This window comes from Halictus rubicundus, chromosome 5, assembly GCF_050948215.1.
Source record: "Halictus rubicundus isolate RS-2024b chromosome 5, iyHalRubi1_principal, whole genome shotgun sequence".
NCBI classification, from domain to species: domain Eukaryota; kingdom Metazoa; phylum Arthropoda; class Insecta; order Hymenoptera; family Halictidae; genus Halictus; species Halictus rubicundus.
In genome coordinates, this window is record NC_135153.1 from 11,529,544 (window position 1) to 11,555,696 (window position 26,153).

At 46.0% G+C, this 26,153-nt stretch overlaps 1 protein-coding gene across 2 annotated transcripts in view; it reads right to left on the reverse strand.

Annotated features, from left to right (window-relative positions):
- Positions 1-25,511, reverse strand: part of LOC143354385 (disintegrin and metalloproteinase domain-containing protein 10) — a 233,678-nt gene extending 208,167 nt beyond the window's left edge. For both annotated transcript variants that reach the window (XM_076788428.1, XM_076788427.1), the window contains exons 1-2: positions 25,152-25,511; positions 1,693-3,161 (exon numbers count right to left, since the gene is read on the reverse strand). In XM_076788428.1, the coding sequence (XP_076644543.1) occupies positions 1,693-1,783 (91 nt within the window). In that variant the 5' untranslated portion in view covers positions 1,784-3,161; positions 25,152-25,511. The remainder of the gene's footprint in view (positions 1-1,692; positions 3,162-25,151) is intronic.
- Positions 25,512-26,153: the final 642 nt, after the last annotated feature.

The following is a 26,153-nucleotide window of genomic DNA, read 5'->3' on the forward strand; positions in this document are numbered from 1 at the left end:
ATGTCTCTACGGACGTTGACAAATTTTTCTATGACTGAAATTAGCATTAAATTATAGATTGAAGTCTCCCCTTTACAATCAGCACTTTAGAAATCCAGTTTAGTACTCCAAAAAGGGATCTACGCTTTCACATTTTCCAAATAATGTAACAAGTTTTTTGGAGAAAATATACTCAGGGTTGCGAAAATAGAGTCTTCAAACTATAAAATGAACCCAGCTACATTGTTCTACGATTGTTTTTCACGCTGTTGCAACCGTTTAAACATCAACCATTTTCGTCTGGCCATCGACAGGGTTGTATTACTTAAATATCGAATATTTTAGTCACTAGGAGAATAAAATTGAAGACCGTTGGTATTTGGTTCGGAAAATGTGGACTATAAGTAAATCTGCGCTGGCTGGAACATTGACAGAATCGCAGACAAGATTAAGGAAGAAGAAATGAAATTTCTTCGCAGACCTCTATAACCGCGTAATTCGCGTGCGGGACGGGACGTAGCATGATGATTCCCAGAGAGAAAAAAGGAAGCCGTCGGGGCAACTTTTCCGCATCGGATTACCGACGTCGTGAAATGGAATAACTTTTTCCCCCTCGTTGTTAAGCAGTTATCGTTCGTCTCCTTTATCGCGGAGTATTTTAAATTACGGTCTTCGCATCGGCCGTAAAACTGCAGTCTGCTGACTGTCGGCCGACGTAGATACGATCCGGAGGGCGAGGGCAGAAGGTTGCAACCCTCCCGTTCGGGCTCCTGTAATTTCGATGAAAAAAGGACCGCACCGGAAAAAGTTGCAACAAACTTCCGGGTTTCCATTAAACCGCATCACCGCGGCGAACGTACGATCAGGATATGGTGGAGGCCGGAACGGAGTCGGGTTGTTCTTCTTCGAGGGACGGAAACCAGAGAGAGAGAGAACAGAAAGAAAAGGGAGGAAGAAAGGGAAGGAGAGAATCGTGGTCTCGTATCCGATTTCTGATCTTTAAAATACGACGGAAACGGGAGAAGTTTCATTCTATCTCCTCGAGTGTAGAAAATCTACCTCCAGCAGCAATTTTCAAGGAGCTTTTCAACCTCGAACTTCCTTAATTCATAATTTCCCCGGCTTTTAGTTGACGAGCTGCTCCGAGGAAATTCCTCACAGCCATTCTCCCGGACCAAGCATGAATTATTTTAATAGAATCATGCAGCTTTTTATACATCCCCGAGCAATATCCTGCCTTAACAAGCGGTTCTGATATTTGCCCGATATATGACTGACTTGTGCTACTGAAAATTGGTGGAAATTGATAGTGCTTTTGAAACTATTCCTTTTCTAAATTACTTAGATTAAAGGTGGACCTTATTAGGTCCGATTTATGGTTGAGTACTACTACTAGACATCCAAAGAACGATCCATTTCTAATAAATTATACAAGACCTTCTGAGATTTCAAAGTACAATTATGTATTAAAGCATCGTTTTTGCCTGCGTCCGACTCGTGACCGACTGGTACTACTGAAAACCGCGAAAAATAGTGTAAAATCGCTCGTATCTCAGGGAAACCCAATCAATTGAGCTTAGAAACAAAAAGATACTACACATTATCGAATCTGGCAGTAGACTGGACGGAGAAATCCCACCGCGAAATAATGATCCCCCGACCGAGCTCGGGGAAAGCGTGCAGTAAGAAGTTATAAGTAGATGGGCCACTTACCTTTGTGCGGTATTAGCGGCCACGGGTGTAACGGGGAGCCGGCAACCAGCCAGACACATGCCAGCAACACTCCGAACATTTTCACCCCCATCCAGTTCGGACAGACTGAAACTTCCCTGCTTGTCCTCTCTCTCTCCGCCCCCCACCTCAACTTGCTCGTTCACGTTGCAGTCCGTTGTTCCTTTCTTCTCTTCCCCTCATGAATCCCGCGCTCTCCTCTCCTCTACGGTCCGTCCCTGGGTTTCTCCGACAGACTCGGTACACCTCCTCTTCCCTACTACACTCTGTCCCTTTAATCTCTCAATTTTCCTTTTCTTCTTTCTCTTTCTCTCTCTCTCTCTCTCCTTCTCTCCTACGACGAATACACTCCTGCAATTTCTGGTCAGATCATGGAATGTGCCTCCGAGCCGCAACTCCCCCGGCCCGGTTCCGCGAGTCCGACCCTCGCCGAAGATCGCATAACCTCGGACACAACGGAGTTAAATATACAGAAACACTTTTGCCGGCTGAAAGACAGTCCCGTGCTCTGTCTCAGCGATCGCAAGACACCGACTGCCGAAAGTCCGCAAGCACAAGCATCACTCCCGACACACGATCTCCCCGTGCCAACAAGGTATTCCTTGCTGCCTCTGTCTCTGCGTTTGCTCTATGGACCATGCATTCTCGGAGACACGTAGTCGGCGCCCCGGCCTGGAAATAAATTCCACTTCGAGGCGACGTAGACCGGGAAGAATGGCACGCCGGAGCTGCACTGTCGGAGACGGTCCCCGGCGACGTTCGTCAACTTCTCAGGCATCGTAGTCTTCACCTCGGTCCTTTATTAACAGTCACCGATCAACTTTAGAATCAGACCTACCGTCCTCCTCGTATCATCATCCTTGAATGATAAAGGTTCCGGTGTTAGCATTCTAGGGCAGTGTCGTTCGCGCATTGATTCAGTTATGTCGTCGAGTTAATCATCCTCGGGGAATTTTAGCAATCGTGTTCTCGTAGTCCGGCTTCTGCGAAGCGTCTGCGAGAAATAGAAAAAGTCCAGGTGTCCAGCCCAGCTGCACAGAAACGTGGGCAAGAACTTGTTGCTGCCGGTCCAGGACAGTTATTAAAGTTTCCGCGGGCTGAGGCAAGGACCTGGCTCGCGTTCCTCTCGCGCCAGGACCACCGAGATCCTATCTCGTCGGCGCAGACAAGGGATAAGCGTCAAAGGGAAACCCCGGCCCTGCTTCTATTCCCGCAGACTCGCAGCATCGCGCGCGATGCTCAGAAACTCAGCCCGCCTCCTCATCCTTCTCTTCCTCCTTGCCCTCTTCCAGCTCCACCTCTCTTCAGCCCCTGAATCCTCTCCTCTCTAATGAAATACTTCGCGTGGTTGACTGGTTATTAAAGCGGCGTCCACCGTTCAAAGGAGCCGCCGATGATCAACGCCTGGATCCTACGCCCCTGCTGGAATCCTCGCAGACCTTTTTGCGTGCCTGGAAAATTATGAGAAATCACGGTTCGCTTGTGCGGCCGATTTTATTTCCCCCAGAAATGCGCATCCCTCGTAACCCCAAACACCCGACATTCTCGATTTCTAATTTATTCTGAGAATCTCCTTTATAATAACAACAATTTTTAACTTCGCGAATTGCAAGAAAAAAAAATCTCCGTCACTTCGACGTGCTCGGTAGTTCTTCGGGTTAATTATAAATTCTTCGAGGACAATGTAATTTTGGTTTTAGCACACGCTCTTACGATGCACGGGCAACCGCAGAAACTTTCCAGTGATTTTCCTCGGGGTTCGCAGAGTCTACGCGCGAGGTTGGTTTAATTGCATCCGCGCAGCTATTTGCAAGTTTATCGAACGACGTCGCGGTCCCGGGCGCAAGTATTGGAAGTATTTAGCGAAGTTGCGTTTTTAATTGCATGCAAATAAAATCCCCCTCTCTCCTAATGACCGAGAGAGAGAGAGGCAGATCTCGTTTAAAAGCGTCCCCTCGCCCAGCCCTTCGAATCCACGAGGGTTCGACGAAGTTTGTAACGAATGTAGCGCGGGCACTTTACATGGGAATTTCATCGATAAGAACAAAGGGAAGAGTGGAACGAATTTATTTCGACCGGTAGCTCTTCAGAACACCTGTCCCCGTTCCCGATGGAAATACTCGGCCCCGAGGGAATTAGATCGCGAGCGAAGCTTATTGTTCCGTCGTGTTTATCACACTCTAATCCCGTTTCATTAATTAGTCGCGCAGCGAACGCTAAATATTTCATCGCTTACATTTCCTCGCGTCGCCACCCAGCTGGAGAGGGGGGAGTCCAATTAAACGAACGATTCATCTTCGTCCGAGGTGACAACGCGCGTCCTTCTGCCCCCCCCCCTCAGCGCCCTTTATGTTTAATTTATGTCAGAAATGTTACTACCGATATATCACACGACCGGATAATTATTAAATTTCGGCGTCGTTCGCATATCGTTCGTTATTATTTAATTGGTTGTCTCGAACACCGAGACATTTATTGGTTAAATGCATAAATTAATGCTGGAATTAAGAATTTCGTATTTCAGGAGAGGTCATATGTAAAAACTTTAAAGACGTCCGTGTACATCAACATCGACGTCTGACTACGTATTCGCTCGTTCTACTTGCAGACTTCATTCTCAAAAGAACAGAAACAATGTGAAACATATAAAGTTTAAAATAAAAATGAAGGAACGCCTTTTACGAGTCATATGTCTGATTCTATCAATAAAGTCTGACTATGGCTCTATCTATACTACTTACAAAGTCGAGGACCATACAAATAGAATCCAAAGAGAAGAATTTTTCAGAATATCAATGTTTCACGAATCTTCCAAGCATTATTCCCAATGATTTGAGTAGGCAATTAGCAAATATGCCTGGTCATTAGCCACGCGATAGAATTGATGGCCGGGAGGCTCGCCATTGTTAAACAAAAACGCGCGGAAGAAAAATCTGCACGGCCACGAAGTGCGCCGCGATAAGAGCCCTATTTTCGGTGCAACGGAGCCGTGTTTGTCCCCTAAAGATAAGAAAACAGAAGAACGTCGCCGTGGCGATAAGGGCGCGACGCCGTCTCCGACGAAACAACAAACAAAAGGGGAGCCTCGGCTGAATAGGGTAGTAGAATGGAAACGAAATACCATTAACGGAGCGCGCATTGGCGACCACTGGACTGAGAACATCACGCGACGTGGTGGAACATGAATCTGAAACGTTGTGTCAAGAGAGGCGAGCAAGTAGAACCGGTCAATAATGCACGTCAGACAGTGCGACGACAAAACCACGGTCGGAGAGCTTTCAAAGTCGAACGCATTCGGTAAAAAACGAAACGTCGCGAACACGCTAAGAGGGGGAGAGTGGGAGGAAATATACGGTTTCAATTTACGTTTTTTAACAGGGAGGAGGAGGAGGGGGGTGCGGCCCCTTTGTATTTCCATTCCTAGTTCCCGAAGCCGATTGCAAAGTGATTTGTAGCTCGGTAGTGGCGTTCCCGCCCGGCCACCGGGCCACCGCTTGATTGTATTTAACGGGGACGACTACAATCGGCCGAGTTGTACTTCACTAAGCGAGTTACTGAATTTTAATTGCAAAGCTTCCCCGCTTGTTTTCGTTGCCCCCTTATCGTGTTTTCGCTATTTATCACCTGCCGCGCCGACGCTCGCGCTCCGCGAGCCGAGCTGCGAGTTTCGTTTTCGCGTCTTCTTCCCCGGTCACGCGCGCCACGGTTTGCATACCGATTTACATACCCCTGGTCCCTCCCCTCTACCTCTCACCGACGCAATTAACAACTTAATTAGCTGCTCCCGATACTTTTTTGCACGCTGCTCCCTCCGTCTTTTCATAGCGAACCTCCGTCGACTATTTTTTCTCCCGTCGTGTGTTCGCCGTACACCGCGTTGCATTTAATTACCGTTAGAGGAGAACCGAAAAGGCAACGAGACGTCGCTGAATCTATCGGCGGACCGGAAAAGAAGAAAAATATCCGCGAGAGAGAGAGAGTGGGAGATAGAAAGAGAGAGAGAGCGCAGCCTCGCCTTCGTACCCACCGGCGCTGATGCAAAAGTAACGACTCGCTTTCTTGTAATTAACGCGGAGACCTGGCCGACAAACAGACAAACAGAAGAACCTGTTAATCCCTTTTGTTCCTTGCGCGTTAACGCCCCCGCGCACCACCGGCCACCGGCGATTTATTCTTCGCGAATTTCGCGCACCTTTCTTCGCGATAATTTCCGGATTGTAATTAACGGTCTACGGATATCGAGCTTCTTGGAAAGGGGAATTCGATCGTTGAAACGTTCCATTGATACTTCCAAAAGAGTCTATAACAAAAGAAAACCATTTTTCTAACAATTATGTCCCGCATCTGTCTAGATACCTATTACAATACAATTCTTAGAGAAAAAAGAGAATTTTGCTTTTGTGAAATATTATGAGAAATGGGGAACCTGTCCACGACTAATTTTCTTTACCGTTCCGAGCTTTCAAAAAATCTAAAAAAATTGTGGAATGAGTATGGACGTCCCCGTCTTAATATATAATATAAATTGAATATGTGTTTAAAGCATTCGTGGGGAATAACAAATATTGGAAGAAAAGAAGTGCTGAGTGAATTTTCAGCCCGCACATGAAGGAGCCAGGCTGCCTATGGACGGTTGAAAAATGATTTTTAATAAATACAAAAACTGAGCATATTAGCAACAATTTATGCAATTTATGCGTTCCTCCCGCCGCCAGGAATCCAACCAAAAAGATTTTCTCCGATCTCCCCCCGTTCTCCCATTTCAATTTCAACAAAATATCCGACAAAACCGGAGAATCTGCATAAAGATCCGCAACGCAATTACAACTTTCCGCCGTCGTTGCCAGTGGATCTGAGCCGGGGTAGCTTAAAGCAATCTCGCCGCAGGCCGGCAAGATATCAAATTCTTTTCGGATTGATGTTCACGTGGATCCGTTTAAACAAACGACGGAAACGGGGCCGCGCGGAGCAGAAAGTATTTCTATCAACCGGCGAGAGGTTCTCCGCGCGGAGCTTGCACACGCTTTTCAAAGATTGCATCGCGAGCGGAAAAGGCGTCGGCGAACCGGGACGTCTGAATTCTCTGTGCGCGGGCCTCGCGGCCGAAAACTAGACGTCGAATCGAGGATGGCGAAATGGGTGGTGCGACGATTTTCTTGTTTCTTTCTTCGTCGCTGTCGGCCCCCGGTATCTCTTTCCGTGAAAGCACGACTTTGTCGGACGGCGTCGATCGCGATAGGAAGTGCTGAGGAGAGAAAGAGTTAGAAAGAAAAAGAGAGAGAGAGAGAGAGAGAGAGAGAGAGAGAGAGAGAGAGAGAGAGGGAGCTCTGGCAAAGGACCGAGCGCGACAATAAGGCGCTTTTCACGCGGTCCACTTTAGTGGACGCCACTTGGCGGTTCACGGCTTTCCTGCCTCCTTTTATACGGGCCACTTCGCCGACGTCGCCCGCCACTGAATGCGGACCGTTCGCTCGTAAAACTCGCCCGTCGAACAAATAGCGTTCATTTTATTGCTTACACATCCGCGGGAACGTGCCCTCCCCCCACCCCCTCTTGTTCACTAACCCAGACGACCCACTTTTTACTTTCTAATCGACTGCTAACGCTGCCGAGACCAACAATTACGCAGCAGTGATTGGCAATCGGCGTCCAGGACCAAGCGGGACACGTGTAATCCTGGACACTTAACTATCCGATCCGATGACCGATCCTTAGATCCGATGACTGTGAGGCTCGAATTTTATCAGATGTCTGTCGAACGTATCAATTAGTAAATTCCATAAGTGCTTCATCTTGTACAGCTTGTTCAATTACGAGAGAAAATATTGTTGTCGTATTGTGAAAGCACGTGCGCCCGTGTACCACCGTGTGTATAGTCACTTGTAGACTGTGTTCTAAAAGTTTACAAAAAATACTGGAATACAAATTTCAATCCCACTTACAACAATTTTTATTTATATTTTTATCTACGCATTGATCCCGCGTTCCAGTCGTATGTCTGCTCTGAGCCACCACGGCAAAGAACCATACCGATCTTATATTATCCCGATAAACTTAATACGACCGTAAAGGGTTAATAAACTTTTACATTACCTAGGAAGAAATATCTATTTGGCCGCTGCTTCCTCAAAGCGACACAAATAATTTCTACTGTGCGCGGATGGGCTAATAATAATTTCCAGGTCGTATCATTACTACGAGACATAATAATAATAAACAGTGATTATTATTCTTCGTGTGCTCCTCTTCCGCGTTGCATCACCATCGACACGTTTTTCATGAAAATAATCATCCAGAAATTCTTCGCACAAATTGTTCACGGTGCAATGGTTCGCCATAATGACGAGCAGCGGCCATTTTGATTTCTGGCTCGGACATAATAACGCTCCATCGTTATCGTATACTGTGCGCAAAAGAATCGTGATTAAAATACGTTTCGGACAAACGGTGCGGGGCAGCACGCAACTCCCCGGTAATTAGGGACAACGATTAGCAAACGGCGGCGTCAATCAAGCGCCGTCAAACAGCAAACTCAATTCTCTCCGTTTGAAACATCGGTGTTCGCGGGAACGATAAACCAGCGAACAATGTATCACTCCGGTTTCCATCTTCCGTTTTCCAGCTGCGATCATTGTAACCGATAAAACAAGCGCACCGGTGTCGTCATATCTGGAAGAGGGTTCGCGGAGCGAGGTTTGTTTTCGAATGAAAATATAAATTTCCTGTCGCATAAATCGATCGCGTCCGAGAGACGCTCGAGATAAACGGGAGGAGACGGGAAAGATGTCGGGGTGCACCGAACTCGATTCGGAAGCGCGGCGTTCGCTCGAAATAAAATTTAAGGATTTAAGCACTCCGGCGTAGTGGGCCCGGTTGCTCTGAAAATATTATATCCTCGAAGGGACATCGAATTGTTCCGACGAGCGAGTCGCGCTGCGGCCAGACCGGGGATTTAAAGTTTGACGAAGAATCAAAGTCCCTCGGGTGTGTCACGTCGCCGGGACAGGATAGAAATTGCGAAGTTCCGGAGAGCGTGGCGGCGCGCCCCGGGCTCACAGTGGTCCGCATTCCGTTAACGTTCGCCGAACGTTTCAAAGTCAACCCGATCGCCTAACCGGTCGCCAATTACCCGCGAACAAGTCCTAGGCCCGGTCTCGCGAGCAGAAACTCGCCCGAAAATCCGCCGCGTTTGTTTCCCGCGTGACTGAAATTGCCGTCTGCCGTCTAACGACGAGCAGGCTCCACCGAGATTGAAATTTAACTTCCGCGGCCACCACCGGAAATAGAATTGCGGTTCGCTTACCGAACACTCGCCCCGAAAGTTTCATAACCGAACATTTCTTCGACGAATTAACGTTGGGTTTACGGAGCACTAAACGCGGCTATTTCATATTATTAGGGCTACCCATAGCTAATCAATTATTTGCAAAGAATTTGTTTTGCCTTTACCCACCCCGTACTCACCATTGTTCCCGCTGACTATCATCTTTCCAGATCTGTGGAGCATTATTTAAGAAATGAAGCATTCACTTCTGTAGAAGATGTAAGGAGGCACCTTGAGTCATATTTTGCTTCAGACACTCTGAATTTCTATAAGAGGGGGATTGAAAATTTGCAGGAAAGATGGCAAACTGTCCTTGATAATGATGGAGATCATATAATATATTAAGAAATGAAAACCTGAATTTCCTACAAAATTTGTTTTCGATTTCAAAATACTTTATCAAAGCAACGAGAATATTTCTATCCAAGTTTCTAGCCATTTTTTAACCCTCTGTCTGCAACCTGGGTGGTTTATGTTCGCAGCGAAATTTCACTGTTAGGTATGCAGCAGCCACTGGCTCGTCGCTGTTCCCAGTCATTTAATAACGCGCATCGGCGGAAGTTTAACTGCAACCATAACTGCATCTGAACTCCAACAGTGCACGGACTCTTTTTGTCCGGCGTTTATCGCATCAACGAGGCGTCCTCCGTGACCGAACACGTTCGCCGAAGAAAATCCTCGTCGAATCCACGCGGAGAAGGAATTAGCGCAGCGCGCCAATTTGCTGCGATGGGAACTGAGAGATAAGGCGAATAACTCATTCCGTGAGTACCGACCGCGCGACCATTCTCAAGGATGCGATACCATGCGACCGTGTCCGTGCGTAATTAGAGCGCGTTACCCCCCGAAGCGAAAACACGCCCTCTCATTACGGCCGATAGAGGATTTTATAAATTCCTCGTGTAACGAGACGATCCACCCCGGAAAATTAGGAGATATTTGCGACTGATGTCGGGAAATAATAAATTTAATGAGGTCGACGCGAAGAGACGCCAACCCAAGCCAGGGGAAACGGCCAGAACGAATAAAAGAGACGGAAAGCTCTGCCAGTCGGTTTTCAGGACTTTTTTAAAAGCGTCGCGAGGGGACGCGCCATTTCCCTTCGAGACAAGATCGTTAAGAAAATAGCGGTCGGCCTGCTCGATTAATAGTTAAAACCCGAGGATATTATCCGCGGAATATGATACGTTACATTAATCCGTCTGCATCGTGAGAAAGAATGAAGAAAATGATGAAAAATTATACGTACCGTTAAGTATGAAATTGCGTGTGCATGCACGCTCGGGTGGTGGTGTTGTAACGTGTACGCTAATTATGCAAATTGGTTAATTAATAAAATCTGCATCGAGTTGATAGATGGATAAGTGCGTTCGAGTTGACGGTGGATGGTAGGAGGGCGCGTCGAGTGCAAAGCGTTAATGCCGACGGGACATTTTTAGATAGATTACCGTGGCACGACAGGCGGTATTGCAGCCTCGAGACGAGAGCCGACCGAGCTTCCGACACCCGAGTTCCTGGCCGACGAAATTCGATTACCCGAAAGCTTTCGGTCGAGCGCGTAACTCGAAAGCGCCACTTATCCTCGAAACCCGACCCCGAACCCGAACACGGGAGTGGAAGACAAAAACGTTTGTGCGTGGGGTTCGAGTGCGGTTAATCAGAGAAGCGGAGGAGGAGAAGCATCCGCTCTCGAAAATTGCAGCTCGTCAAAATCGTGTCTCACTTTGCGCCCGACAAATTTTTCAATGACGACTGCAGGCTCGTGACACACATATTCGCCGACGGTCCCCAGCGTGTATGTATGTGTGCGTGCGAGCGCGCGCGCGCGCTAGAAGGCAACATCAAAGCGGGTCAGAGTGAAATTATTACGTACGCATTACGAATCACGGAGCGTAAAAATGTAAAACAGTTCGCGTCGAAACGACGCCGCTCACGTCGAGGATGCTGCTCTGGCTGCTGCCGCTGCGTGATGCCACCGGAACGAGGAAGGCACGTCAACCTTTAACCATATTTTCCTTTGGGAGCAACTTTGACGAGCGGCGAATTCGAAAACCGGGAAACTGAAGAGGACATCGCCGGGGAAATTTGAAAGAATGCGACGGGGTCTGTTATACGCTCACGATGACGGACAAGATGATTCTTTAACAGAAGGAACATATTTTTGTCTGACGCACGTTTTATTTTGTAGATTCAATATTCTCTACTTTTTGTAGGTCGGAAGGACCAGTACTTCCTTTCGTCTTACATTTTCCCCACCTTCTTTGCTTCCAGGGTTTCCCACAAAGATTTTTCTCATTATATTCTGCACAGTTTGTTAGCATTTTTATGTGAATCATTATTTTTTTCTTAGACAATTTTCTTCACTCCAATTTTTTCATTTTCCTCAATTTTTCCCTCGTTTTCTATGAAGTTTCCTGATTTTCCACATTATACATTTTTTAATTTGAGATTTTTACTGTTTCTCACAATTTTGTACGACACTTCTTGGCTTTCCAAATGTTGTACATCATTCTTGATGTATTTTCACCTTCTTTTGGAGAGCTTCTTCGACGGTCTCTAAGGGCTGTTATGCCCCTCTCCTATCTCAAATCCCAAATTTGAAAGCATTTTTTTAAGTGCTGTCGAGATTTTTCCTGTGCTCGAAACACATACTGAATTCGCCGGTTTTCCGATGTTCCCACTTCATCGTCAAATTTTCCAACCTTGTGAAAGCTCATATCCCAAACACATTTTTTTCACACCAAACTTCAAGAGTGTTAATATAAATTATAAATTGGAAATATTATAAATGGGAAAAACTCGAAGAAAATCGAAACACAGGTTGTGGGGATTCGAACCCTGGTTCCCGGATTGACAATCAATCACGCTATCACTGCCACCATCGACGACTACGCAATATCTCACTTATTTTTCGTATATGAATATCGTGGACTCGTATCTCGCAAACAAATATCAATTTCTGCAATAATCTTCTGTGAATTTCTCGATTCCGGACGGAGAGGATAATATAAACGTATCCATTGTATTTAATTAATATACTGAGCAACACAGAATAAACGAAAGGAACGCACACGACCAGGCCGAGTAAATGCAACATTCGGCTTGGTACTAATATTATACGCAACATTTAATTAAACCCATTAAAAGGTTGGCCTTAATTCAATTTATCGAACGATCTCGCGGCGCTCGCAGTAAAGCAGACCGCGTAACAAGAAAACGCGATTAAACATTTATTTATGTCTGTATCAATTTCGATAAAATTACGACTGTCCACGGCCCAATTGTGGTATGCCCGACTACAATAATTCGCTGGAGATACGAACAGTGGAGAATGATATTTCGCCGCGCGCGTGCCGCGGCCGGCGATGTTTGCGCGGACTTTTTCATAATGAATAACAGCGAGCGAGCCGGATCAAAATTGAAGGCGTCCGACCACCACGGCGCCGTTTGCGGACAGCGAAAACAGACAGTCGACCGAATGGGCAAGTTTTCATAAATACCAGATTGTTGGGCGATGATATTCGCGCACGTAGCCGTCGCAGCCGCGCGAAATTGATCACGCGCGTTCGACCGGATTACTTTTTAATTAGAATATATCTGCGCGATACCGCGTTACAAATACCGGCGTCGCGTCGCCTGCTTAATGAAACGTTCAAACCTATTGCGAAGCGATTCGTCGTTTCGATCGGGCCCCGAATAAACAGATGGAAAAATCTAGTGGGCAGGGGTGGGGGGAAAGGAGAAACGATATTCCGAGCGCGCGCGGCTAAGGACGATCGCAATAACAGAGCGGCATAGCGAAACGAGGAGCCTCCACGAGAGCGCGCGGAGTTATCGCGATTACGCTCGCGCGTTTTATTTATCACTGGCGCGCACGTACATACATGGACTAATTAATACACCCGATATGCAGATTACGGAAGCTGAGCGCAACCCGGCCCGGGCCCGGCCCCGGCTCGTTTAAACAAAATTTCCCGGGTGCTGGTCGGACAGCTGTCCTTGCCTCCTGCATTTTTCAGAGAGAAGGAACTAACGCACGGAGTCCGCCGGTTGTTCCGCATTCGGAATGTTTATTAATTAGTTCGCCGGTAAACCGTTCGGCGCGCGCCGTTTTACAGAACGAGGTAGCTGCGCGGACGATTTCCATAAACACGTCCGACGAGTCGCCCTCGTAAAGGAGAACCGTTCCGGGACCTCGATCCTCGTCGCGAGTTACACGAAAATTTCGTATGCGAGCAAACATCAATAAAACGGGCCGAGCTTTCAATGTCCCACCGCGTGTGTCGTTCGCCGTGCAACGACATAAACTTCCGGCCGCGTATTGCATCCTCCAGCCGACAGCGACACAAAAAATGCGGGAGACAAAGCAGCGGAGAGAGACAGAGAGAGAGAGAGAGAGAGTCGTAGTGAGAACAAGCGACCGGTGCTACTTCAAAACACAGCCCGTCTCTGGCTCCGTTCTGCCGGTCGTTCTAGCCGCCCGTTTCCCACCCCCGAAATGTAAACTGATGCTGTAAACGGCAACGTGACGACGTTTACGGCGCAAAAACACCGCGACGGAAGAAAACAACGTCCGTAGCTCGTTCGATGTTCCGCGGGCATCCATTAAACGAGCTCCCGTACAAATGCGCGCGTAATAAACCCCGATGTCCAACGTCAGTTTCAACTGCTTTGCATGCGTCACATCGACGCCCGGTCGAATCTTATTTCTGTCGGGAATCGCGATTAAAAGGTCCCCCCCCCCCTCCCCTTCCTCCCGACCCCACATCTCTGAGAATTAAGGAACGCATCTGGGCGAGCGCGACGAAACGCCGAGCAGCGCAGCGCGCGAGCTTAATGCGCCGGATGGCTGCAATTCATTTCTATTGTTCCCGGAATCCAATTAGATACATCGAAGACTCCCCGGTGCTCGGAAAGGGATCGAGAGACCCCCGTCTACACGTATAAACTAGACGCGGCTCCTTCCTGCTACGTCGTATCTCCGATTCCCGAGGCAGTACACGAACCACAGCTACGTGTAACGCGTGCACGACGAGAGAAATTTCGCGCGAGTTGCGGCGTCCGGACGCCTCCCGGTCCGCAGAAGAGAAGAGGGAATGTTGGGGGCCGGGTGAGGCGGGAAACACGAGTGGCCGTGAATGAGAGGTACGTACATTCAGCCACCTGTAGCAAGATATTGCTTCTGTCTTATCGTAAAGCAAGGCGGATGGAAAATAAACTGGAAAAGCCGTTGTGTGTGTGTGTGTGTGTGTGTGTTTCGCGCGTCTCGGTCCGCTGAATGGGACACACGAGAGAGCAGCTGGGAGACGACGGGGGCGGAAGGTGGCCGCGCACCAGGATTCAATTACCCCGGAAGGAGACTAGAATTTTGTATTATCCTCGGCACAGCTACAGATTTTCAATGAATCTTGTCTGATTCTACGTGACCGGTAGGCCGAGTTAGTTACACGACCGAATCGACCAATTGCCTTCGTTTTCCATCCCATCCCTAAGAACTCCCACCACCTATCCCTTCTTCTTCTTCTTCTTCTTCTTCTTCATCTCAGCACACTCCTATTTCATCGTTCCACCCCAGGCCTGTCTTCCTTCCATCCTTTGTACTTCCTGGTTCCGTGACTTCTGCCCGGTTCTTTCCGGCCGCTCTCTCATCTCGTCGTCCCTCTGGACTCTCCACTCTCTTTTCCCGCAGTAATTTGACAGGTATTGATAAGGTCTCCGAGGACGTTTCGATCGTTAATTCTTGGGGAACGATAATGGGATTGCTCGCGGTGTGCCCTGAACGTCGAGGACCTACCCCGGTATTGTTCTCGCTAAGTTTGTTGAGTCGATGAATTCGTGGTATCGTGGGACACCAATTAAACTGGAGGCGATGCGATGGCTCAAACCAGGCCAAGATTCCTCTGCAATTCCCCGATAATGAGACATTCCCCCCTGGCAGCGAAACAGTTCATAATTTCTATACGTTTTATACTGCTGTTTTCCCCCGAATGTGTAGCTCATATTTTACAACAGACATAGCCTGTTCACTTTCTCCCTATTTCCCTGGAAAGTCATGACACATTTCTATCTTCATTTTCCATACACATTCTCTAGACAATTTTCTTTTCCCTATATTTTTCCCTTCGCGTTTTCCTGATACAGTAGAGAAATCAGTCTGTCAACACGGGCCCCCCCTTTTTTTCCTTAGGACTTGTCTCCCCTTTTATCTTGATTCTCCCTATATTCATCCCTATACTGAACCCCTTTTTCCCGTAGATTTTTCCTGGATCCCCCACCCCGGAGGCCAACCCATTTTTCCCTAGCTTTCCACTGAATTTCCCCTATTACCGTCTTCATTTTATTTGATTTTTCCGTTTTCACACAGGATTTTTCCCCCCTAGTACACTGTTTATTACATTTTTGCCGTCGATATTTTATTAATATTTTTAAAACAATTTTTTTAATGCTCGAATATGACTCAGGGAATCATCGGAAGTCTTGGTTGTAATTTTTGGAATTACGATCCTAGTCCTTCACAATTTCTTCCCAAAATCGTTCTAACATCAAAGACAGCGCTTCCAAACATCGCGTAGCATGAATGAATGGAAAAATAATTAATATAAATCTCTGTCGGATCGCAGAAAATTCTCTTCCAGCGAACTTTTGTGCACCGAGGCGAAGCGCAACATAATTTACGTACACCCCGGGTAATGTTTTACGTCAGAAACAGCGCGAAACATTAAAACTGGATTAGGTTCCCGTGCCAGACACGTCGAAATTAAGAAGGGAGTTTAATTCTCGCGCGCTGATTATTTCTCAAACGGCGTGAACATAGAATTAGGTTAATTCGGTGGCGTGGCAATTTATGGAAACAGCAATGTTGAAATTAAGAAGCCCGTTCCGCCCGATTACAGCCACGGTTTTTCATTCTTTATGAAATTAACATTTTCCAGAGACGCCGGGGCGCCAGGGATATACCTGGCAGCTTATTTTTTATCGTTTGCGGTTTCAGCATAATCTTGTATTTTGTAAAGGCAGTTCAGACAAAAAAAAAAGGGAACCGTGCAGGTCCCACGAAATATGTATCTTATTAAGCGGATTCCAGCGGCAGCTTATTAAAGTAAAAATCCACGGTGGAGTTTATTTTTTAGAGGATTCAATGCCCGGACTAATGAAAAATTATCGAATTAATTCCGGTTATAAGCATGCACTCGGTAATGGAAAACAGCATCCCTTGTTATATACATTGTGCAATTGAGGGCGAAATAAATCGAGATTAAAGAAATATTCTTTCATGAAGATAAAATTTGAATTAAAAGAATTTTTCGAGGGAATAGACTTGGTTGATTTTTTTACTAGGGCCTTCAATTTAAGGGATTTCGGTTTGCTCGATGAATAATGCTCTTTCCGCGACGGATAATCTCAAACGATCATAGCGGAACAAACATCTTCCAATTATAGGAGCCATGTATCACGGGGCAAAGTTTCCCCGTCTCCGCCAAACTTTTTCCGTAACGCGCAAGAAAAGGACCCGAACGAATCGCCCGAAGAAAAAGAAACAGTCGCACGCTCCGAGGATCCCGCGATGATCTTCGGGACCTAACGATCAGAGTTGCACAAAGTGCGATTAAAGCGAACTTCAACCCCCGATGCTCCGCCCACACCGATGCAGCTCCGCTCACACATCGTCGCGAAACCTCTCTCGACTTTCGGAAGAATTTTTTAAACAAAGCATGCGACGTAACCATTTTTTTCTTTGACGAACGATTTTTCTCTTTCCCCGTATGAAATACTTTGCCGGAAAATTCTGGAGAGTTTTAACGTTTCATGCGGGAATACATGAATGTGAAACGCAACCATGCAACCATACCTGCAGGAAGCATCTCTTTCTTTAAGTAAAGCTTACAGTGTTGTGCTAACTCTTCGAACTTTGGAGATACAGTGTTTGCAAAGTCAAGAAAATGTATATTGTTTTAAAGCATTAGCTATGTCAGAGAGAACAAAAGCTAAATCATGAAAATTAACCAATTCCCATTCAACACAATTATTTATCCGACCAGTACGAATAATTCTTCAAGAATAAACACTCCCCTTCTTTCCATTTATTTCTGCAAGCACAATGACCTGTATCGAACATTTTTTACGATCATTACTTTCCAGAAAGCTTTAGTATCGACAGAAAAAAAGTGAAGAGCGAGCAGACAAATAAATTGGCGATTCCCGAGAGAAATTGTGATATTTCTGATAAAATTCAATCATAAACCAAAATCTGTGATAAAATACGTTGCCGGTCGACGTATTGCGCGGACAGGTTCGAAATTTCGAAGAGGAGGTCTCTGGTCTGTCAACCATAAGTCGGAAGTATTATTTATCCGGCGACGAACAGTCGGCCCGGTATAATTCGAGAGAGTGCCTGTTCGAAATTTATTTGCAAGGGTCGCGAACGGGCGCGGATTGGAGATTAATTTTGTCAACTGTGCAACAATTTGCTATCGCGATAACGAATTGATTTAGCGGAAGAACGGCAAGACAGTTCAATTCCGCGGACCACCACCGCGCGTTTTCCCACGGAAATTGAGTAGCGGTGAAGGTGATTAATTTCGCGCCGGCCGCCGAGAGGCCCTGGACTCACCGCCGCATCCGCAGCCACGAATGCGGCTCGATTTCGATTAAAATCGCTTTCTGTTATTACGAGATCTCTCATAATGCCCGACGAAAGCCGCCCCGGGAATTGAATCCGCGAGGAGCTACCCAAAGTCGTTACAATTGTCCGCGCCGATTAGAATGGACCGTCCCGCGGAACGCAAACTTCCTATTATCAGTTTCGACCGTGCTACGAGTATTTTGAGGATTTGCTATCATACTCGCGTTTGTTTCAATCCCCCGCGATATTATACTGAGCCAGACTATTGAAGATTTCGATCGATACAGGCACAGTAGCTCCAGAAAGTATTGGGCACGCTAGGTTTGTGCTTTTCAAAAAATTCTAGATATTCAAATTTTGATAATTTCGTTAGAAAATTCGGCTGATTTTAAAGCTTGAAGCCTCTGCTTTCATATTGTATCATTCACTTTCTCCTAAAATGTGTCTGCATGATACAGTAAATGGGAAACTGAAGACACGTGGGAAAAACATTTCTCGAAAATGTCACAAATTCAAACGCCTGTGGAATCCGTAAAAAATTTTCTTCGTGAGTAAATCTACAAGGGGTGTAAAGATCGAAGCTTCCTCTTCGCAATGAAACTTTGAAGATGCTCGATTTTTCAAAGTCGTTTTATCGAACTTTAAAGATCTACTCCCAATTCTACAATAATTTTAAGACTCGCCTGAACACGATGGAAACGGGTCCAAATGTAGATAAAACAGCTAAAAAGAAATCGTACGTTAAATTTTAAGTACTCGTAGTAAAGAGGAAGGTTCAATCTTCAAATTCATGGGAGATTGCATCCGAAAAAAAAATTTTTAACAATTTTACAGACATCTGAACTTGGCGACGTCTATATCTGAAAAATTTAGTTTCTTTTGAGCGAACAGAACGAACAGCTAACAATGTCGACATTTTATCGGTACATGTAACAACGATTGAATTTCCAGTTTCGATCATCAGTCCCACACAAGGTACACACGGAAATTATCGCGCTTATAACAGATTACGCTTTGTCCGGACGTAGAGAGATACTTACCGGGAGGGTGAAAGTTCGCCCGTGGGAAATTTGCTCGGGCGGCCTTTAAAATTTAATTTGGTATTAAAGGGCGATCCGAGTTGCGAAGTAGCTAATTCCTTCGAACGGCAAAAAAACGAACGTCTTGTAAAATTCCGGGAAAGAGGGGATTCGAGCGCCGGTGCTCTTGTTATTTTTCTCAGCTTCGTGTTCCGCCCGGAATCTACCCGTGTTTCTCAAGGCACAACACCCGTTACTTTCTAATTATTATCGCTGTATCGTTTCTGCTACGAAGCAATAGAGCAACGCTAGAAGCAAAATGGCTGGACACAATTTTGCCGTCCACGCAACCGGGGGATTCTTCAAAATTCCTACAAAAATTTAAATAAATGCTGAACCATTACATGTGCAAAATTAATTCGTTGCTTTTCCGAGTGCGAAATGACTAGATCAAATTCCGAACAGTAAAAACCGATTGGAACAATTGCTTTCGTGCAGACAATTCTTATTTCGCATAAAAATCTGCAGTCTAGCACCATAGAAACATCAAGAAACATCGACCAGTGATGCTAAAGATTTATTAGGGGGACCCATAAGTAATCAATTATTTTGAACTCTAAAACAAACTTTGTAGTAAATTCAAGTTTTTATTTCTTAATTTATTATATAATCCCCATCACTGTCAAGGCCATCTTTCCTGCAAATTTTCAATCCCTCTCTTATAGAAATCCAGGGTTCGTGAAGCAAAATATGACTCAAACATCTTCGGGCGAAATGACAGAGTGGCTCTCCATTATTTCGGAAGTCAGTTTCTTCGGCAGCGTCGTGTCCCCTCATTAATTCGGATAATGAAGAGACACGGTTGCCGGGCGCAGTTTCAACGAAGGTGTCCGACTTTTAAGCAGCCAGTTGGCCAGGTTCTCACGCGACGTGTCCACGACGGAACGAAACAGAGTCCCGTCTCTGTGTCCAGGAATGATAACAAACTACGGGTGGCGTGTTATCAGCGAAAGAACGAACAGAATGAAACGAAACGAAACGAAACGAAACGAACGGCGAAGGAGGTTTACCGGAAGCCTCGGAGAACGTGACGAGCGTTTAACGAGCTGTCGGTAAACAACCGAGCAACGGTGACTAATAACCTCGAACATTAATATTTAGGTCGCGCGCAGTTCGAGCCTAGCAAGCCGAGCCGGACAGAGCAAACAACGTCGGGAAAAATGTTTGCACGCACCCTGTTCGAGCGGAACGTGGCAGGCGGTTGGTCTCTCCGGCAAGGGGAGGGAGGGGGTGAAAAGGCGATCAAACGAGCACCAAACCCCTGTTTTTGGGTCAATGCGATTCGGAAATTTCGGAGGAGCCGGCAAAAGAAATTGTTTGTCGATGGCTCTGCGCGAGGTACCAGTGCGCCGCCCCGCTCTGAAATTACGAAGCTAAATAAATGTTGCGCTCTCGTCGGCCAATTAAACGCTCCTCTCGCAGCAAGAACCTGCTTTTGCTTCTTCCGTTTCTGAGGGGGGGGGGGGGAGAGGACGCTCTGTACACGAAATATAGAAATTTGCACGCAGTTTATCCGTTCGTTCGTTCGTTCGAGCACCAAACTTCCGTCCGGGTACTTTCTTCCTGTTTTTAACCGCCGCAGTCGATTTTTATTTTCCACCGGGTTCCCTCCCGGACCTCTTTCCGAACGGGGACTGGGGATTTTATTACTTCGCGAACTTTGCAAATAGACCTGTAAAATTTGCGTTTTCGTAAACGCTTGCTGTTCTCGGAAGTTGTTGGACAGAAAGTAAATTCTGTGTCTTGTTGCTCTTTTTGTTTATGGGGCGAGGCAAATGGATTTTAACTGCTTCGGTGGATTGGTGTTTTAATTGCTTTGGTGTGTGTGTGTGTGTGTGTGTGTGTGTGTGTGTGCGTGTGTTATTTCAGCTTTGATGTACGTTCCAGTACGTTCTTTGTGATGTGTGATTAATACACTGCAGATCTTTATGCAAAATACAAATTTTCTGCATTTATTGTAACAAACAGTGGCCTTTCTTTCTTGAAATGGTTACATTTCATTTATTCATGTTGCCCGCGTAACATCATTGAAAAATTTGAATTGACGGTTAATCGTCATTGACGACTAACCCACGGGACGTGACACTTTCTTTGACAATCTTAATGCGTTGGAAATAGTATGTTGAAAGTTTTAAATTCGTTTAACCCTTTGCGGTCCTATGTCGAGTGTGACTCGACATCGCTTTTCGCTCTGACACGTCCTATGTCGAGTGTGACTCGACATCGCTTTTCGTTTTGACGCGTCTTATGTCGAGTGTGGCTCGACATCGCTTTGTGTTCTGCCGCATCGTATGTCGAGCGTTGCTGGACATCGCTTTGTGTTCTGCCGCGTCCTGTATCAAGTTTCACACGAATATGTCTCAACAATTCAGAGAAAAACTGTTGCTTGATCTTGTGGGGGACTTTCGTATAACAGCAAAACGTGGACCATCATCCAGCGACAAGGAACAGCGACTAGATGGAAAATTGCATATAATCACACTGCATCCCCAACATAAACACAAGGATTGTGCAGTTTGTTCTAACCGAAAAGTTCCAGGTGGTAGAAAAGAAACTTCGTATATATGCGAAACCTGCGACAGAAAACCGGGTTTGCATGTCGGAGAATGCTTTAAACGGTATCATACAATGGTTAATTATAAGCTGTAAACAATAAAAAATAATGTTTAAAAAATTTTACAATTTTATTTTATATATCTACTAATTCATAAGTACGTTACGTTAGTAAGGTCATAAATGTTTTCCAAAGTAAACGCTACCAAGCGAATAAGTGACTGGTGAAATCTGTGCGGACTGGCTGGTACGCACCGGCTGGCACGCACTTGCGAATCCAGCGCGGACCTGCTGGAACGAAACGGTGGAGAGCGCTCAGTCCGCAAAGGGTTAATGTTTCGACTGTTTTAAATCGCACTCGTTTCTCTCATGAGCGCATAAAATCCGTCTGCCGATAATGAAGCTGATTTCACTAAATCATTTCTAGACAACATAATCCACCGTGCATTGCGAGAACAATTTCCAAAACCATTATCATCTTTCTCCCGTTTACCGATTTAATCCTTTTATTCAAACACCCCTCCTATCCTCTGCCATCAAATGATCCCGAGATAAATTTTGATCCCTCCCGTTCATATTTATTTCGGGGCAAATTGGCGCTCATAAAAATTTCTAGCGCCGATCGACGAACAAAGGAATTTTTCAGGCCAATTTTCCCCGAGGGGGCGCCGGAATATTTGAAAAGTTGAAAGATTAGTTCTCTCTCCTCTCGATACGGCCGTGTTGAATTTCCTGCGAATTTCGGCCGGACTCTGTCTCTCGATGGACAGTGTCCCCACCGTTGTTTAAAGGTGAAAAACCGGTCCGGTGAATCGCGAATGACGTGACTTTCGAAGCGGCCGTCGCCCCGCCAACAGGTGGAGGGCCATTAAAACGGAACGACGCTGTAACGGCGCAGCGATCGACGCCGCCGTTGCTAAATTGCCGAATTAAACGCGTCGGGACGCGGCACGAGGAGGGTTGCTGCGACGAAGGTGAACCCCGAATGCCCCGGGAATATCGAGAGGGTGACAAGGGTTGTTTGGTTTTCCTTGATAGCGACCTCCCATTAACGCGAAAACAATACCCAATTTTCGCTATCGAAAAAGCTTTACCCTTGACAAAAATAATTTATGGATTTCCGTATCAATTTTTCCTCCCCTTTCTACCCCTATTCGAGGTCTCTACGATAAGTTGCAGAACCCTCAGGAAATTTGATTTATATTTTACCGAGTCACAGGAAAATTTTCCTCGTTACAAGGCACTGGGAACCAAGTAACAATAGGCAGTAGAATTGGCCGGTGATGACCAGACACGTCCTGCGCTTTCTGTCCAATAACGCGCGCATTGGCTGCATTTTCGGTCCCGATTTTCTCGAAAACGAGGCGTCAAACTCAAAAATGTTACTCACCTTTTTGGACTTGTTTTTACATGGAGAATGCTAAGTCAATTTCGTCAAAATCAAACCAAGCCCGAAATAAAAGAAGCAGACGTCTTTTCCGAAAATCTGCGACGCAGCTATTACAAATGGGAAAACAGAATAAAAAATATGAGGGAAACGGGGTGTTGGAAGGTGGCAGGGAGACCGTTCCAGGAAAATATTAACCGTCGCCGAGGCGTCACGCGTTATTCGTTGGGGGAAAATTGTCACGATCGAGGCACGAAGAGATATGGCGATAGGGGGGTTAAGAAAAAGGGGTAATAAAGCGTTCGTGTCGCCCGGGGAGACGTAATGGTTTCGCTTTCGAGTTTCGCGGCTTTTTTCCCGCTCGAGCCCCGAGATAAGGATCCCCCTTTCTCGACGGGACGCGGGTATTTGAGGATGATCGACGAGAGAACGGAAAATTAGCGACAACGCTCGGTTTCTCGGAATGAGACGTTACGTCCGAGCTGGATGGCGATCTCGCGTGCGAAACGAGGCTTAATATCGTTGCCCCCGTCGCTCAGAGGATCGATCATCGATAAAACAAACGAATTCGAAAAATTCTCTCCGTCTCTCTCTCACCCCCCTAGCGCGTGTGTGTGCATGTGACTGACAGCAACGCTAATGGGATTAATAATCACCGGCGTCGTCAGCCACGCCGATAATTACAGCTCGCTCATTGACGTTCGGAGAAAATAATTGTACAATTAACAGGCCCGCGCGCGCTCCCGTAGCCCGAGCCCCGTCCAATTGGGCTGCAACAATTGTTCGGCCGATGATTACAATTAAAATTAATAAATTAGGGTTTTTGACGGAGGAAGCGTGCCGTGGAATTATGAAATGACGTTGCTCTACCATCGCGCACGTTTATGCCCGTGATATTAGATTGCATATTCAATTTTCGGCTTTATCATTGTTAGGAGAATTCGTTTTGATGATCCTACTAACGGATAATAGTATGATTATTGCGTATAATTCTGAATGATTTTTTATTTTGTAGTTCTCGTGGGATATAGTTTGCGACCTTTGAGGAAATATTTGTTGCTATTGGATGTTATAAATTAGACTGTGTGAGATTAATGTTTGTTCTAAAATTTGAGATAGTAGATAACAGTCTGGTATTCCATTGTTGTCGGCACGTATTCATCAGAATATTGTTATAATATTATAATACGTTATACCCCTTCGATGCTACCGGCGTGGTATGCAAACTATGAAAGGTTACTGTACCTTGGCCTTTGCATTGTTATCTTAGCAAATAAGGTCTTAGACTTATTTCATTTATTGCTCGTCAACAACGTTCCCTGAGTGGAGTTATCTTACTCGTAAAATAAAGCCGGGTAATAGTAAGCGGACTTTATTTTTATACAATAATTTAATGAGATTCTTGCTCGACTGAAATCTCCAGAGAGAAGATAATATTCTTGGTTTAGTAATAAGAGGAAAATTTCTTGGACATTGAAAAGTATTTATAATGCATAATCTTAAGAACGTACTGTGTAAATATGCGAGCATAGTGGGTATTCTATTGAGGATTTTCTAGAGAAGAACATTCGTACTCTCGTGTTTGTTCTTATCAAAGTAAATAGGAACATCGAGTCGCATTGCCTTGGCATTAAAAACAAATGCATATAGAGTATTCCACTTTTCTTTACAGCTCATACATCTAACTAACTGTTCATATAGGGTCTCTTATCCATTTTTAAATATTTCTGCCTGTCCATTCTTCAAATATTTCTATTACGAATTTCCTTGGAACCATATAAAATCGAACACCACTAGAATCATTTCACAAACATCCCCTAATTCTCAATCAGCCCAACAAAGTCCACTCGACAGGCCAAGTCATAAAACCCTTCTCTCAAACATTACCCAAACATTTCTAAATAATCCCCCAACCACATAACATCGAACACTAATCCTTAACCAGCCCAACAAAGTCCACTCGACAGACTAAATCAGAAAACCCTCATCCCAAAACAAAGTCTACCTTCTCCGACCGCAATCCAAACATTTCTAAATTCTCCTCCAACAAATATTCAATCAACATCAATCACAACAATAATTTCCCGAACACTCTACAATCCTCAATAACCTCTACATAATCCGTTCTACACATCAAATGATGAAATCCCCATTGCACAACAAAATCTGCCTACATGAACATTTCCCAATAATCCTCCATCATTGTAAAAACAAACCCCAACCCACGTCATTACCAAAACAACCCGAAAATCGTCAACCAACATAATCGAAACCGAAAATCCGTCTTACACGAGACACCCTCGACAATCCGGCCCTCCTAGAGAATCCAAAAAGCAAAAGCAACCCTTCAAAAAGTCCCATCCAATTACAGAAAGCATCGCAAAGAGTGAAAGCACGCGCGGCGTCCGTCACGTGTCTCGGCGAGTCCGAGGCTCTGTTGTAAAGTAGCATAGCTTAGAAAGAGAGTCGGCTCACCGTGAAAGCAGTCCTTTCTGCTCCGGCCAGGACTCTGTGGAACGTGGTGCAGGGTCCAGGGAGGGCAGCAGAGATCTCTCGGCCTCAGCTCGCCTCGTCTCGTCTCGGCTCTGCTCGAGGTCGTCGCTTTCGACGACGTCCTCTTCCTTTTCCGGCGCGGTGGATTACGTACACTGCGACGAACCGAGATTCCGCGGGGGTAGAAATCGTTCCCAGAGGGTGGCTAGCGGGTCTCGCGAGCACACACCTGGCCAATGGAACGGGTCACGTGCGGCCGAACAACGTACAGTCTACGAGGAGTACGTGAGCACGCGCGTCCTGCCCCGTGAAGCGCTCCCGGCGCACTGACGCGCCGAAACAGCCCCGAACAACTGCCGGGTTGCTGGTGCTACTGGTGCTGCCGTGCGACCGACTGCCCCCACCCCAACCCCCGCTCCCAACCCCCAGACTGGCTGCCCCCACCGTTCGAAACGACGGCCACGGAAAAATGGGTAGAAAAGTTGTAAGGTGTATGATCGGACGATTATTGGGGCGAGTCTCGGCTAGGGGAAGGGGTGCCGGGAGAAAGGGATGTTTCTGATTCTGTTTACACTTGTCGACAACCCCCGGCGGACCCGTGAAAGCCTATTCTTAAATCGAGGGTGCCTGCTTGCAGGGGTGAGAACTGTGAACTTTTTGGGGTTGCTAACCGTGGAAGTGTTTTGAGTGGTTTTCGTTCAGTTTTTCAGGTGGCCAGACTGGTATGTGATAAGTGATGAGGTACTGTGCTAGGAGTTTTTTTAGATTAGGGGATGGACAATGTTTTGGGTGATTTTCTTTTCTTTTTGGAGAGAAACATTGTGAGTGGGTTGTGGTGAATTGTGACGGTGCTGCGAATTTTTTAGATTAGGGGATGGAATATATTTTGAGATCATTCCAATCTTTTGATTCTAGGGGTGGTAAGGGTTGATCTACTAAGGTAAATATTGTGAGCGTGTTTAGGAAATCGTGACGAATTGTAAC